The sequence below is a fragment of the Labrus bergylta genome, chromosome 12, assembly GCF_963930695.1.
Source record: "Labrus bergylta chromosome 12, fLabBer1.1, whole genome shotgun sequence".
Taxonomy (NCBI): Eukaryota; Metazoa; Chordata; class Actinopteri; order Labriformes; family Labridae; genus Labrus; species Labrus bergylta.
In genome coordinates, this window is record NC_089206.1 from 20,089,615 (window position 1) to 20,106,347 (window position 16,733).

The following is a 16,733-nucleotide window of genomic DNA, read 5'->3' on the forward strand; positions in this document are numbered from 1 at the left end:
CATTCTTAAGCGAGACAGAGAGAGAGAGAGAGAGAGAGAGAGAGAGACCCTGCTCCTCTTCATGTGTCTTCAGTTGACCAATTAAGGCTCTGAGTGAGAGAGGAGCAGCGGAGGGATACCTCTCTCTCTTTACGACACCAGTGAGACCAGTACACCCATTTCCCCCCACCGGGACTGCTCGTGGGGAGGGAGGAACCGGGACCGCTGCGCAGCACACACACACCCACACACTGACACACACACACCCTGTGAGAGCAGAAAGAGAGAAGGAGCAGGCTGCGGAGCGCAGAGACACCGGAGGATTCAGAGCACATGTAAGTCCCTCTGAGGAGAAAGTTTCTTTCATTTTCTAAATATTTCTGTTCGTTCAGCCGCTGGATGAGATGTGTGAGAGTGTGTCGTGAAGTGTTCTGTCTGTCTCATCATGTGTGGAGCTCTGGGGGTCTGTATGGACCGGAGAGAGTCCGGAGAGACGGTACCGAAGGACCGCGCACTTTCTAATATCTCTAACGTTTCTGATGTAGGTTAAGAGTCCACATTCTATTCGTGTGTGTGTGTGTGTGTCAGTCAGGTGGTGTATACCTGTCCTGTGATGGCTGCTGCTCATCACTTCTTTCTGACAACTTTGTTTATGTGTCTGCGCGCGCGAGCACGCTCCTCCGCCCCGCGTGCACTGAGCTGCACAGCATCAACTCGTGCAACAATTAGGGTCTCCTCACCAAATAAGGTAAAACACGGACACGGAGCTCTGTGGGGGGGGGCAGAGCGGCGGCCGAGTGCGCCCTCCGCCGCCTGCAGCAGGTCTCACACCGCACAGTGTGTTCATGTTCTGAGTGTGTCACTACAGGTGTGTTTACCTGCTCTGACGTCACGTCTCTGTCTGATTCTAAGGATCTGGATTATCATCACGGAGAAAACTCTCCAAAATGTCCGGGAGGGCTGTAGATCATTCTCAGTGATGGAGACGAGCTGTTTCTCTGTCAGACATTTGAAGGCAGAGAGAGAGAGAGAGAGAGAGAGAGAGAAAGGTGTCTCTGTAGCAGCAGGACCCTGACTACCTGGACCCTCCAGCAGTGAGATATTAATATTAAGAGGGATCAGTTTAACCGTAATGTTAGATTAGGAAAAATCATGAATTTTTGTGAATGTTTCTGAAAGAATCAGGACTGAAGAGGTGAAGAACATCAAATATATGTTTTCAGCTGTAAGGCAAACATCCTCCTGAGGCTGCAAGAACCTTAAATACAAATCAATCCATCAATCGAACTCCATTTATCATCAAATCAAATTTAACATGTTTGATATCCAGCCACACAATGTTGTCTGTAAGCAGCTGCAGAGAGTCATGAACTCAAAGAGAAATAAAGATCAGTTCATCGATAAGAAAAGGATTAGAAGTTAATAAGTAAAGATCATTAGAGCTCAGTGATTAAAGGATCAGAATGAATAACATATTCAACAGTGGAATCAGACAAGTGATTTCATAAAGAAATCAGAGACACAGGAGGAGATGAGATAAACCTTTATTTAAGTGGAGACATCTCCAGAGTTACAGCAGCAGAGAGCGAGAAGAAAAGAACAGAGGAGCCAATAGAAGAGCTCGTTACATTCAAACGGCTTTTCTTCTGTTTAGTGCTCACATGTCCAGAAGAGATCCACATCTTGTTGTGTTTCAGCATTCATGTCGAGTACACACATCATCTCTCCTCTCTGAAGGACAAAGAGAAAGATGAATAACAGAAAATAAAATACATGTGATAAAGAATAGTTAAAGACATTAGTTCAACATTTGACCAGCAGATCTCTACATGTTTTTCTTCTATGTGAAAACGGGGAAAAGGACCCCTGATGTTTAAGAAAAGTGACCCCTGATTGTATGTTTCGTTTCTTCTAAGGGCAGAGTTCGACATCTTGTTTTTAATGTATTCATTGTCAAAGAAAGACTTCATGATGTATAAATAATCAGATTTAAGGTGTAAGAGTGACGTGATGTGTTCAGGGTCTGCTGTCTCTCTGGATGATTCTGTGTGTGTGTGTGTGTGTGTGTGTGTGTGTGTGTGTGTGTGTGTGTGTGTGTGTGTGTGTGTGTGTGTGTGTGTGTGTGTGTGTGTGTGTGTGTGTGTGTGTGTGTGTGTGTGTGTGTGTGTGTGCGCGCGCACGCGCGTGCGCATGGTGTCATGTACACTAACAGGTGTGTCACCTTCACGTCTGTCTCAGGTGGTCGCTGGTTGTCTGAAACTTTTTCACTGACGAGTTGATACAGAAAAAAGAAAAAGTGGTTCACCTCTCAGATCAAGACGACTCAAACCTTTTCTGGCAGCTGATTTGATTCTGAGGTCATTACATTCCTGCACACACTTCATCTCACAGGTGTGTGTGTGTGTGTGTGTGTGTGTGTGTGTGTGTGTGTGTGTGTGTGTGTGTGTGTGTGTGTGTGTGTGTGTGTGTGTGTGTGTGTGTGTGTGTGTGTGTGTGTGTGTGTGTGTGTGTGTGTGTGTGTGTGTGTGTGTGTGTGTGTGTGTGTGTGTGTACTGACTCTGCTGCAGAGTTATTAGAACATCTGAAGTGTAAGGAGACGAGAAGATGCAGACCAAGCGTGTCCTCGTTTGACTCGACTGAGCCTAGTTTACCCAACAAGTGCCACCACACACACACACACACACACACACACACACACACACACTGTCTGCAGGAAGTAGAGGGTGAAACCAGAACTTTGCTGTAATCTGTGTGTTTCTCTCACCACACCTTCTTGTTTGTGTGTGTGTGTGTGTGTCTGAGTCTGAGTGTGTGTGTTTGGCGTGTATGTGGTTAACAGTGCAGCGTGCAGCGCTCTTCACACTTCCTCTGCTCGCTCGGAGCTGTGGGAGTGGTGATGAGGAGCCGCCTCAGGCTGGTTCTGGGTTCATACTGGTTTCACTGGGAGAAGATTCTGTTAATCAAATGTTTAAAACGTCATCTGATCCAACATACAGCTCGTCTACTTTTCACTCTTTATATTAAACCGTTTATCTGATTACCACACACAGCTCGGTCCTCTAATGAAGAATAACATGTTTGGGGTTAAACAAAGAAAAACAAAAAAACAAAACACTGACCTTTAATGGAAGGAGAATATAAGAAATACATGAATTATTTTGGGTCATAGGACATCAGAACGTCGGCAGCAAGCAGTCGTACAAATCGATTTAAAGGACGGACTCAGAGGGTTCATATCTAAGATGAGAAGTGACCCCACAGTCAGTGCAGTTACAGGAGACAACCAGCAGGTGTCTCTCTGTGATCACCTGCTGAGCATGTGTCAGCGCTGGGGGGGTGGGGGGGGTGGTTGCGGCTGTAGCTCAGTTTGTTGAGACTTGGAGACTGGAGGGTCGCCGGTTCAATTTCTGGTGCGGACCATAATATGGAAGATGGTCTGGTAGCTGGAGGTGCCAGGCCTCTTCCCAAGCATCGCAGAGGTGCCCTTGAGCAGGGCACCGAAACCCAAATAGCTCTGGCATGCTCCCTGTGTAGCCCCCCCCCCCCCCCCTGTGTCTCCTGTAGCGCCCTCTGCTGGCCGAAACTGAGGAAGCAGACATTTTCAGCGTGTTTATTCATTTTTTAAATGTTTCATTTACGTGAGCCCCTCCCTCTCTGACCATTAGCCCCGCCTCATGTGTGGAGAGACTGATGGCCCCGCCCCCTCAGGGACTTTGTCTAGAGGAATAATAACAGAGTACACCTGAAGGAGAACCAGCAGATTACAACATGTTACAGCGACCATCAAACCCACAGGGTTGAAAAATGAAACAAAATACAAGTTAAGGATTAAAATCCTGCGTCAGGAAGTCTCAGCCGCTCAAAGAGAAGTGTGAACTTTAATTTGAAAGAATTTAAACGTGCTGACCTTCCAGGGGTCAGCGGGGTCATTCCATCATCATCGTATGACAACAGTTATGTCTCTGAGCACATCTCACGTGTACTTCAGATGTTTCTTTTATTTTAATAAATATTTTATTATCACAAGAGTCTGATCTGATTGTCCAGGTTCTGTTTTTATTCAGGTTCAAGATGAGAAAACTACGCCTGACTCGTTTACTAGATAAACTAAAAATCTGAACCTCAGATAAGAACGATCAACTGTACCTCACTGATACAGAAACATGAGACTCTGTAGATCCAGGAAGTGAAGCTCTCTCTTTCTGTCTGTGTTTCTCTCTCTCTCTCTCTCTCTCTCTCTCTCTCCCCCCCCCCCCCCCCCCCTCTCCCTCTCTCTCTCTCTCTGTTGGTTTTGGATGAAGATCCTGATGTGGATTAAACTTTATTACTGAGTCCTCCAGCTGTTTGGATCAGAGTCCTTAAACCTCGACAACACTGGGCTCATCTTTCAGAGCGGACATGATGATGTGTTTTTTTAAGATTACTGTTCTCATGTTCATGCTACTTCTTACATAACTGACCCCTCGACCCGTCCCCAGAGGAGACCTTTCTGCTCAACGGAAAGACTTTTAAAACGGAACATTTCAAACTCAGACAAAGTGATATATTATAATATATATATATATATATATATTATATCGAGATGAGCAGATGGTACTTATTGTTCAGTCTCCAGAGGGGATACCTCTAAACCTCCTCACTACACTAGACACACGAATGATTGAGCTGCAATATTCTGTACTATGTGCAGTTTAGTTCCCATGATGGTGAAGGAATGAGCCCCCACAGGCCCGGTTCTACGAGGGTGCAAAAGGTTGCATTGCACCCTCATTTTAAAAGTCACATGATGTAATCTCTATTACATCTTCTCTCTGTTCCTCTAACTCTAATATATGTCTCTAGTCTGTCTACAAACTCCCCAATGATGAGAAAAGTCCATCCTCTCCGTCTTCTGCCTGCTCCACTTTTCAGAAAATGTGTGCTCAAACAGGCCGTTTGGAGATTTTCCCTTCATGACATCACAAAGGGCAGTAGCCCCTCCCCCAGGTGGGTGACACTCCCACAGCTAGGTGTTTGTTCTGCCCTCTGAGTCTGCCTTCTCACCGTAAACAATAGGACATGGAACGAGAAAGACCGAGTACACCCAAGCCCTTCCAGAGAGGGGGTGTGGTCAGCACCGCTCATTTACATATTTAAAGGTACAGACACAGAAACAGCCTGTTCTGAGCAGGGCTGAAATAGAGGAGTTTATAGGCATGATCAAATACAGGATCAGAGTGGATTTAGAACAAGAAAATTCACACACATGTTTTGAGGAGCTCTGAGACTTATTTAAACTGAAGAAGAGGAGGAGGATATGTGACCTTTAATAATCCATGTGAAGGGAGCGCCGGTGGCCTGGTTGTTGGTTTGTGTGCCTCATGTGCAGGCAGGCTGTGGTCCTCAAGGTGGGCGGCCCGAGTTCAGGAGGCATGAAAAGCCCAGAAATCAATCTAGAAGAAAAACAGTGATTTATTATTATCTCAGATATTTTCATGCAGGAATGTAAAATATTTGGTGTTTTCTGTGATTTGCTGCTTTTGGTGAGAGTCTTTGTGTTTCAGACTGTTGTTGGACTAACGGAGGAATTTAAAGACCGTTATGAGTATGAGTAAATGCGTAACACAAGGGGAAACACATAAACAGTAATGCATAACAGTAACCATAGCAACCAATACAACAGAGTCCTGGATCTCCAACCTCACGTCATGAACACACAAACACATTATGACACAACAATCTGCGTTTAGGATATTTAATGATAGATCATCTGAAGGATGAGACAGATGAATCTATGCTGAGATCAGAGGAGGACGGACTGAAGGGAGGGAGACTCAGGACGGGGAGTCTGTCTCAGAGCTGATCAAGACCCGGACTGTGCCGACATTAGACAAACAGGATGAAGGGATGAGAGGAGGGGGGTAGAATGACTGAGACAAACAGGGCGGAGTGGGATGGCTCGGTATAAGTGGGCTTGTCAGGTGATTGAAGGTGTGGTTTGGACGGGGACTTAGATTAGAGACAAAGAAGGTTTTGGTACATTTGAAAAGAGGAGAAACAGGAGGGCAGGAGTGAACACTAGGTGGAGCCAGAGGAGCACAGAGCTTTATTTCTGACTCATCTGAACGTGTCCTCAGCTTCCTGTGTCCCACCCAAAGGTCCCACCCCGACTGCTTCCCCGGTTCACTGGACACATATTCTTCAGAAAGGAGAAGAGAACACGTCACTCATCTATTTGTTCACTTCCAGGAAACACTTATTGTTCCTGCTCTCTCTCTCTCTCTCTCTCTTTCTCTCCCTCCCTCTCTCTCTCTCTCTCTCTCTCTCTCTCTCTCTCTCTCTCTCTCTGACTCTAACATAAGTCTTTACTTTATACTTTATATGTCATGAAAACTAAATTACACACCTACATGGAGTGTGTGTGTGTGTGTGTGTGTGTGTGTGTGTGTGTGTGTGTGTGTGTGTGTGTGTGTGTGTGTGTGTGTGTGTGTGTTCACATTAATGGAGCACTTTTATTTGGGGGTTATTAAGGCCAGAGGCTCTGGGGTTTTTATGGGGGTGAGGGGCATTCCTCAGATTCTCCCCTGACCAGACACACACACACACACACACACACACACACACACACACACACACACACACACACACACACACACACACACACTGTGGCTCCTGGCACTGAGCTCCTTATTTAGTCAAAAAGCTGCAGAGTCACGTCTCCTCTGGTCTGTTTCTCACAGAGAGAAGAAGAAAACACACAAACACACACATGCAGATTTATCATGTAGAAGAAGAATCCGTTACACACTTGATCATACATGACACAACATGTAACATGTGCAGCAGATTATTCTGTACTCTCATAACGTATGAATACAAGATCTGAATATGATGAGGACTGAAGCAGCAGAACTGTTACCGGGTAAAGCTTTAAAATCCTACTCTTCCCATGATGCAACTCAACTCTTCAATCCACCGTCCAGTTTAAGCATCTCACATTTCAAACCCCATGATGCATAAGATCTCGATCTGTCACACACACATCTTTTTGTTTGTGACAGTTCAGCTTCTGTTGTTGCTTATGTGTAACCATGGCAACCATACCAACCTCAATGCGGGGAACCATTTCAATAATTTGGATTTCCCCTGAATGCGTCAACAGCAGAGAGGCACACAGTTCAGTCTACTCAATGCTGGCATCTTCACCACAGCTTTAGATATGAAACACATCAGGAGAATGTGGCAGTGCTGTTTGCAGAGAGATGAACTGAACATCAGGCCAGCTGTGACATCACTCCTCAAACCTGATCAAACTAAAGAAACATCGCTGCAGACACTGAAAGCAGCTGTAACAATCTCATGACATGTGTGGAATATTTCTCAGCATCAGTCACTTTTTCTCACTTTTAAAAAGTAGAAATAAACTTAGATCATCCCTGATGTTAATGTTTTCAACCAATATCAATCATCCTTCTAAAACAATCTCAATATGTCTGACATGCAGAGGAAGACCTGACATCAGTGATTTCTCTCATCTTTAAACTTCTCTTCCAGGTTTGGATTCATGTGGAAATAAAACAATCTGTCCTTCAAAGATCACAAACACAGAGACATCACACACAAACAAACACAACAGAGTGACTTCATGACGGGTCACATCCCACAGGACAGATCAGACCTCATGCCCCCTGAGACCCGCAGACCCCAAGACCCTGAGACCATGCACATTTAAAGAAAGTAACACAGATAAAAACTTTTCTGTGCAGCTAACTGCGATGTGAAACACGGTTTAACTGCTGAGGAGAATCTAAAAGTTATCCAACATGCATTTTATTTAAATGGATGTTAAGTTTGATCATCTGTTTATAAAATGTGAGGAGGATTAAAGTCCCCCCCCCCCCACAGCTTCAGTCAGTGTGTATTTAATGTCTGCCATCTTTACTCTGAGTCAGTGTGACTCATTGTGTTCTTCGTCTCACATGAACACATATCATCAGTTTGATCCGGAGTGACTCCCTTTTTCTGCTCCGACCTCCTCCTCTCTGCACAATCTGTGTCTCCGGGCTATAAGTCTCTCTCTCGCATGTTCTCTCATTCTTTGCTCTGCTCTGCCTCCCTCACACAGACGGAGAACACAGCCTCAGATAGAGAAAGAGGGAGCGGCCCACAGCGCGGAGCAGACTCCACCCAGAAAAGCAGCCAGCGAACCGAGAGACAGCCGAGCCCATAAAAATGAGCGGATCACACCCCCGGCTCCACCAGAGCGCCGCGCCCGCTCCAAACGCTCTCTCAGCGGACAAGGACGCAGAAATGCCCGCCACGGAGAAGGACCTGGCCGAGGACGCGCCATGGAAGAAGATCCAGCAGAACACGTTCACTCGCTGGTGTAACGAGCATCTGAAATGCGTCAACAAGAGGATCGGCAACCTGCAGACGGACCTGAGCGACGGGCTGCGGCTCATCGGGCTCCTGGAGGTCCTGTCCCAGAAGAAGATGTTCAGAAAGTACAACCAGAGGCCCACCTTCCGCCAGATGCAGCTGGAGAACGTGTCGGTGGCGCTGGAGTTCCTGGACAAGGAGAACATCAAGCTGGTGTCCATAGGTGAGTCCAAACACAGAGTGCAGAGCAGAAAGTTTAATGAATGAGTGCAAACTTCTTCAGCTTCATCCAGGTGAGCTCTGCTGCCTGCTCTGTGCTCGGGGTGTGCAAAGTGTGTGTACTTTTCTTTGTGGAGGAAGAATCACAGTGTCAGAAAGTAACAGAGTGCATGAGTCTGCAGAGGAGGAGAGAGCTGAAATGTGGATCAGAGCTCAGCAGAGTGTTTTCAGGGAGAAGGCGTCTCCTGCTCTCCTGCTGCACGGCTTTTGTCTCCACTTTAGAGGCGTGTTGTTTTGGGAGGAGGGGGTCTGACTGCAGAGAGGCCCCCGGCTCTCTGTGCTCCCCTCATGCCTGAGCAGGGCCTGGCCGTGCCGGTCCGAGCCAAACTCTGTGGGCCGGGATGTGATTCAGGCCTAGTGGGACAAGAGGGCTGATCCTGCACACACACACACACACGCACACACACAGACACACACACACAGAGGGAGACACAGGGCTATTGTCTGTGCTCATGTCGTGCAGAGGGGTGGGGTGGGGTGGGGGCTCAGCAGCATTGGCTCAAACTCAGTGACATAAAACTGGGTTTAATGGGCTCTGCCTGCAGACTCACAACACGAGTCAGTAGAAGTTCTGATCAGAGTCAGAGTCTGGGCTCAGCTGTGTGTTCTCACACACACTTCACACACTGAGTGACTCAAGCTGCTCTTTGCAGTTTAACTTTACTCTCCAGAGTCCAGATCACACAACAAGGACCAAACCATGAGCAGCCTCACCTTCATCACAGTTAGGTTGTCACGATGTTCAGAGCTTCTTCAGACGATGCGTTTTAAAATGATTCACAGATTTGTAGTCCTAAACTCCAAGCTGCTCAGAGCTAAAGAGAGAGAGCTGTGTTCATTAGTGTCGATACGAGAGCAGAATTTTAAACTTTGATCAGATTGAAGTTTAGATCTAATATTATCAACACCCGTTCTGACACTTTGACAAAGAATAGAAGTCGTCCCCTCAGATTCTTTAATTTCTTATTTTTTAATGATGCGCTGCAGAGCCACAGACATGACCACGTGCAGCAGCAGGTTGAGGATGTGGGTCGATGACCCGACTTTAAAAACAAATATGAAAACTGAAAAATCAGAAATTGCAAAATAATCGTGATGGAATCGTATCGATAACATCGATTGATTATTGAAATAACAGAGAATTCATAGTTTGAAAACACCTGGGATGAAAACAGTGCCAACGTGTAGACAGAGTGCAGGTGTGCACACTTTGTCTGCTGCTGAATCAAACAGGTGCAGATATCGTTTGAATCATATCGACGTTTGAAATTCTGATATCGTATCTTAAAGGGAGACTCTCGTCCCTCTGGAACAAAGACCGTTATCAGCAGAGTCTGAGGTCTAATGGTGGACAGGAAGTGGTTTATGAGTCTGTGTGAGTCAGAGATGGGTGTGTGTGTGTCTGGATGGATCAATTCATGGTCTCCACACACTCCTTCCTGATTCCTGCTGCAGACGACAGGTGAGCTGATGCTGCTCTCTGAACAGTTTCCAAAACCTTCTTCAAACATCAATCCAACATTTCAGATTGTCCTTATTTATATCGACTTTAATCGTTTATGAAACAATCTCCTGTAAGATGTTCCAGAGACAGAGCTCTCACTCCCTACTAGAAAAGAATCCTTTTCTCAGCATCTTCCAGACTTTGATACCAGCTCTGTGTGTCTGTGTGTCTGTGTGTCTGTGTGTCTGTGTGTCTGTGTGTCTGTGTGTCTGTGTGTCTGTGTGTCTGTGTGTCTGTCTGTCTGTCTGTCTGTCTGACTCACTCTAAATGCTCCTCTTGACTCGTGTAATCATCAGATGCGAATGCTCTCCTCTTACTTCCTCCTTTCTGTGCAGAGAGCGGACACACCCAACAGAAACCCTCACCACAAGTTACCAAACTACAGCCTCAGCTCCTCCTCCTCCGCTTCCTCCTCTCTCCTCACCTCCTCCTCCTCCTCTTCCTCCTCCTCTCTCCTCAACTCCTCACCTCCTCTCTCCTCACCTCCTCACCTCCTCTCTCCTCACCTCCTCCTTCCTCCTTCCTCCTCCTCCTCTTCCTCCTCCTCTCTCCTCACCTCCTCTCTCCTCACCTCCTCCGCCTCCTCCTCCTCTCTCCTCTCCTCCTCTTCCTCCTCTCTCCTCCTCCTCCTCCTCCTCCTCTTCCTTCTCTCCTTTCCTCCTCTCCTCCTCTTCCTCTTCCTCCTCACCTCCTCCTCCTTTTAAAACTCTGCTTTCACAATATTTTCTGTCCTTTAAGAAAATGTTTTTAACTTCTCGAATTGTTTAAACGTTGAACCTCTGACCTTTCTCTGGCCTCTTATCTTTCATCATTGCACAAACGATCACAGTTGCTTATTTACTCCACCCAGGAAGCTGCCAGAAACGCAGTCATCCATTCACAAGAAAATATCTCTGAAACAAACGGTTTAAAACACATTTCAAGTTTCAGCTTCATGAATAACTTAAAGCCGAGATGTCTACTAAATGATTATGCTATGCTAACCTTAGCTTAGCTTAGCATAGCGTCCTGAATCAGGAGGAACACAGTGTCAAACTCGTCCTCCAGCACCTCTCTCCAATCATCACGTTGTATCTGCTTTGTTTAGTCCACACAGAAAGACAATTAGGAATAAAAAGTTGTGGTTTTGCTGGCAGCCATGAGCCAACCACAATGACTTCCTGGAAGTTTGTGCACGCGGCCAACAAATAGTCCCCCACAATGCTCCAGTAAAAGCTGCACAGCGTGTTTTACACCTCAGGATCTGAAAACCAGATCAGTGTCCAACATGAAGTTTGTTTGGAGGGGGGGGGGGGGGGGGGGGGGGGTAAAGTGTTCTAAAGTTATTCATATTTAAAGGTGTAAAACAGAAATGATAATAACGAGCTGTTAGTGGAGAGTTGGATGTGATGTTTTTATGGCTCAGCTCGGCATTAAGACCTGAAACAGGGACAAACAGCCAGACTGGAAAGGTCCTGTTGGTTAACCTCTACATCTCGCTGATCCACTGATTTGTTTCCTTTTTATTTGTCCAATTAAAAAACAGAAATGTGGTTTTATGAGCGTTGTGTGTGGGACTCGCTGACCCCACAGAGCTCCATGAACACACAGATTGTTTTTGTGACACCTCAGATACGTTCTGATATGAATCTTCAAAATGACACACAGACGAGTTGTTCATTTGCATATACATGCATATAAAGACAAAGGAGATCTATTATTCTCCCTCTCTCCTTTAATGATGTCAGTCTGGTACATCTATTGAGTGGTTTATAAACCTCCTCATGTTTCTGACTCTGGAGTCAGTAGAATCCCTCATCTCAGCCTGAAACGCTTCATTTCAGCTGCTGTCTCTTTAAGACCCGCCTCCCCACGTGCCCACTCTCCTCTGATTGGCCAGCTCTGTTTGCAGTTGCAGGGAAATTTGAGAGAGCTTCGTGGTGGGCGTGTCCTTAAAAAGAGCTGCTGGGGGTGCGCGTGTCCTATAGCATTGCTCCATGCTCTGATTCGTCGGCAGAATCTGACCTCAGGTTCTGGCCAAGTCTCGCCAAGTTCTTGTAAACATCTCGTTCAGTGCAGCAGGAAACCACGTTGGGGATTACGCCAACAACTGCACGATGTATGAACCTGACAGGTCACCCCTTGCTCTCTCTCTCTGCCGTGGTGATGGTCACCTGACCCGGATGTCTCTCACACTACTTTCCTCTGCACATTTAATCTAACATTCATGTTTTAAGATCTGTGAGGACAGAATCAGCTGATGAGCGTTTTCCACTGTGCTCATCTCACCCAAGTCTGAACAGGCTCAATCATTTCACCTGGCGTCCTCCACACACACACACACACACACACACACACACACACACATACAGTTCAGCGGTTTGTTCTTGGTACAATGAACATGGAATAATGATCTCTCTGTCGTCAGCAGCATCTTCAGTCTGGATTTAAAAAACACTTAATGTCTTCATGTGAACCTGACGGAGCCTGTGAGGAGTTTGTGGGAACAGAACGATGGTGAACTCTTGCCATCATCCTCCTGTTTTAATGCAGGATGTAAAACACACAGAGCAGCTGAGGTATACGTCCAGAAGGTTTAATAAACTTAAGATGTTCAGTCTTATTTCTAAAGGCTGCAGCGAGAGAAAGAGAGAGACTCGTGGCAGTGTGCAGGAGTTGGTCAAACTAAGAATATCCAGTTATTTTGTGCCTAAATCTTCTCTTTATGTTACTATGTATCAAACCTGTATCTATGGTTGGATTTGTACCAGGATCACATCAAGGTTTAAATCCCTGGTTTTGTGTGTACCTGCTGATGTCTGACTGCCTGGGAGCACAGACCTGCAGGTTGAGACAGACGCCTGTGTGGCAACAACCGCCTGTCACCTCCTCTCTCCGTCTTACATAATAAAGAAATGTGTTGAGTGTAACTGATGACAGGAGGAGATCAACCTGCAGAAGGTATCCTCCTCCTCCTCCTCCTCCTGCATCCACCTCACTTCTTTTTAAGGAGACTGGTTAAAAAGTTTAGAATGTGTTGATCTCCTCCTCCAATTAAACTCACTCAGCCTTTAAAGACAGAGTCAGCAGCTTCCTCCTTCAAAATAAAATCCAGACTTCTCCTAAAGTGAAGCTGGCTTCCTCCTTCAAAATAAAATCCAGACTTCTCCTAAAGTGAAGCTGGCTGGTTCCTTCAAAATAAAATCCAGACTTCTCCTAAAGTGAAGCTGCTCCATCGTCCCTTCTGGGCCTCCGTACATGTGTGGTGGTGTCTGCAGAGACTCTGTCCTCAGTTCTGCTGCACAGAGAGGTCAGAGCTGTGACTGACTTCACTCTCTTTTAAGAGAAATAACTAAATGAAGTCATTAGTGTCTCACAGCTTCAGAGATAATAAATCATTGAGTCAGGTGTACTGTGACACCCAGAGAGAGAGAGACTCATTATTGAGCAATGCTCAGTCTAGAAAGAAATTAATGTACTGCAGTGTGACGCAGTTTCAGCATGCCCGGTGTGAGGCTCGATGAGTCTGATTCATTAAGAGAGCAACAAGTGACTCGTCTCATGAGGACAGATTTACCTCTCGATGACTCCGTCTGCTTTCAGCTACAATAATGGATTCAACTCAAACAGAGTCCAAACATTGTTCATAGGTTTATTTATTATCAGAGAGAGAGACAGATAGCTTCTGTCCATTGGGTGCATGCACTAACCACTAGGTACTGGCTCCCCCTAAGCAGGCCAAACATGGAGGAATCAGAAATGTTGATGTTTTTTTAAATCATCACATTGAAGGCTGCACGGTGGTGCAGAGGTTAGCGCTGATGCCTCTCTCATTGGGCTGAATCCCCGTCCTTCAGGAGCCTCTCTGTGAGGAGTCTGCATGTTCTCCCCGTTCTCTCCGGGTACTCTGTCTTCCTCCCACAGTCCGATGACTCATCTACAGCTGATCCCGTCTCTCCCCTGTTACTAAGTCAGCGTTTCAGGTCGTCAGGGAAACTAAGCCCTGATTGGCTCTTCTGTGACAGTCAGGCAGGTGTTTGATCTCTGCTGGATTGTTAGCTTCTCTTTTCTGCAGATATCTGTTTATAGACAAAGAAGCCAATGGGAGCTGGTCTGTTAAGGTGCAGGTAGAGGGTCCGCCTGGAGGAGGAGGAGGAGCAGCAGCAGCAGCAGCAGGAGGAGGAGGAGGAGGAGGAGGAAGCCAAACGTCAGCGCTTACAGAGTAAATCTGAAGCCTATATTCAGCAGAGATGGTTAATTTCCACACTAACGTTGCTACACCTCTGCAGGATGTGTTAATGAGCCACAGTTTGCTCACTGCTTTTCCACATGAGCTTTATAAGGTCAGAGATGATGTTACAGTGTTTCCTTTTCCCCTGAATCTCGGAGTCATTACAGCTGCAGCGTCAGGCGTCAGGTCATTATAGAGACGATATGGAACCTTTGGGATCCATTAATCTTTATCAGAAATGTGGTACATCACATTTAATTGGTTTAAAAACAGCTAAAAGAACAGAGAGAGAGACTGTATGCACGATGACCGCTGTAATGGAGGGTGAGATAACGGAGAGTTTTCAGCCTCTCATCGTGGTCAGAATGGATCACTTCCTGCACGCTCATTATCATTATATCATTAGCATGACTTCCTGTCAGCGCCGGAGAAAGGGGGCTCGGTCAGGAGGATCCTGAGGATTAGAGAACTGCACATTCCCCTTCAGTCCAGAGGAATTCAGACTATGACATTACATCAGAGCTGGAGAGCTGCCCGCCCCCCCCCCAGCCTCATGTTCACACTGAACACGCAGACACACAAACTGTGAGGCTGACACACACACATCTGCAGCTGTACAGACACTGACATGGAGACAGCTGCACTGGATGACAGTTTTAGTTTCTGTCTTTTTGTCACAGGTTTGACCTTCAAACTGAGGTCACAGACACGTTACCAACATATTGATGCTTTTCAGACAATGTGCAGGAGTCTACCTGCAGCTTCACATGGAGTCATTCCTCTCCTACACTCCTGTCTTCTGACTAAGAAGTCGTTTTTTAGACGTTTCAGCACTTTTTGATGCTTTCAAACTGAGACTTTATGGTTTTAAAACACGTAGTATTTAACGTTTTTGACAACCGTACTACAAACAGATTGAGCCAGGATCCCGTCTGGAGAGCTTCTGCTTCTCCAGACCTGAATCATTTCTGCCAGGCCGACAGTCATCTCTCATGTCTGATGGTATTTGTTCTGATGTTTCCAGGAAACAAACAGTGGATTGAAAGCCGTGTGCTTTATATTAAACCTCGTCGTTCATCACTTCATGCGGTGCCCGTGTCCTCCTCTCACCTCCTGGGCCTCTCTGACCTCTACTCGTCCTCCTCATGTCTCTTTAAACCTCATTGTTCTCCTCGTTCCTCCTCTGTCTGCCCTCCTCACATAGAAGTGAACTCATCTCAGCCTGTTGTCAGTGCGGCCTTTAAAAATGTCCCACACAGCACTTTTCTCTTCTCTTTTCTTTCTTGGCCCTCCTCCCCCCTCTGCCTCCCTTCCCCTGTCCTGTCCTCCTCCCTCCTCCCTCCTCCCTCCTCCTCCTCCCTCCTCCCTCGGTCTGTAACCAGAGCCCGGGGAATGGGAGGGCTGCCAGGATCCAGTTTGCTTCTGCCCTTTTAAGGCTAAAAAACCAGGAGGAACTTTTTCCAGCGGAGGGAGTGAAGGAGAGCGGAGGGAGGGAGGATGACTGGAAGGAGTAGAAAGGAAGAGGAGGAAGTGTAGTAGCTCCAGTGTGGCTTGTTGCATGTAGTCAGAGGGGCGGGGGGGAGGGAGAGGGAGGGAGGGGGACGGAGGGGGACGGAGGGAGGGAGAGGGAGGGAGAGAGAGAGCGTCAGGTCAGAGATTTGTTTCAGGATGTTTGAGGATATGAGCTGAAATCATGTCACTGCTGTAGAGCAAATGTTTGGAGAGCTTCAGGAATGTTGTATATGTTTTACATCTCGATTAAATTGTGTGTGAGAGAGAGACACAGAGAGAGAGAGAGAGTGTGTTTCCTTCTGTCTGTCAGTGTGTGTGATAAGAGCAGTGTGGAATGTGTGACATTTCCTCTCAGTGTTCAGTCTGAGTGGGTTTGATCACTCTGATGACTCCCCTTTTTTCCAGGAATGACTTGTGTGTGTGTGTGTGTGTGTGTGTGTGTGTGTGTGTGTGTGTGTGTGTGTACCTGTCATACTGTTGGATCTAGAACACTTTGACCCTCCAAAAATCAGAAAAATCTCCTAAAGTCAGCGTGTTCAGTATGAAATGCCCTTCCCTCTCTCTGTGCCATCGTTTGTAATCGATAACAGATGAGATCCAGATGTTCTGGATGTTTTGAAGAGAACGATGATGATTTTGAGAAGACAGCATTTAAAGTAATTCTAAAGAAGATTCTTGTAAACTGACTTACAAGCATGCCACGCCCCCTAAATCTAATAAACTTTAAGCCTTAATTTAATATAAACAGGTGAGTTAAAACATTCAGACCAAACAGTTGAGTAGAGAAATGAGCTCCAGAGACCAAAACTGATTTTATACCAGGATGTAAACATGTTTATTTTAACATAGAGCTCTATGTGGACTGACTCACTGCAGGAGACATACTCTAGT

The 16,733-nt window shown here is 46.2% G+C and overlaps 1 protein-coding gene across 2 annotated transcripts in view; it reads left to right on the forward strand.

Annotated features, from left to right (window-relative positions):
• Positions 1 to 116: 116 nt before the first annotated feature.
• The window catches only part of flna (filamin A, alpha (actin binding protein 280)), a 46,615-nt gene continuing 29,998 nt past the window's right edge, over positions 117 to 16,733 (forward strand). For both annotated transcript variants that reach the window (XM_020654431.3, XM_065961585.1), the window contains exons 1-2: positions 117 to 314; positions 8,084 to 8,560. In XM_020654431.3, coding sequence (XP_020510087.2) covers positions 8,191 to 8,560 — 370 coding nt within the window. In that variant the 5' untranslated portion in view covers positions 117 to 314; positions 8,084 to 8,190. The remainder of the gene's footprint in view (positions 315 to 8,083; positions 8,561 to 16,733) is intronic.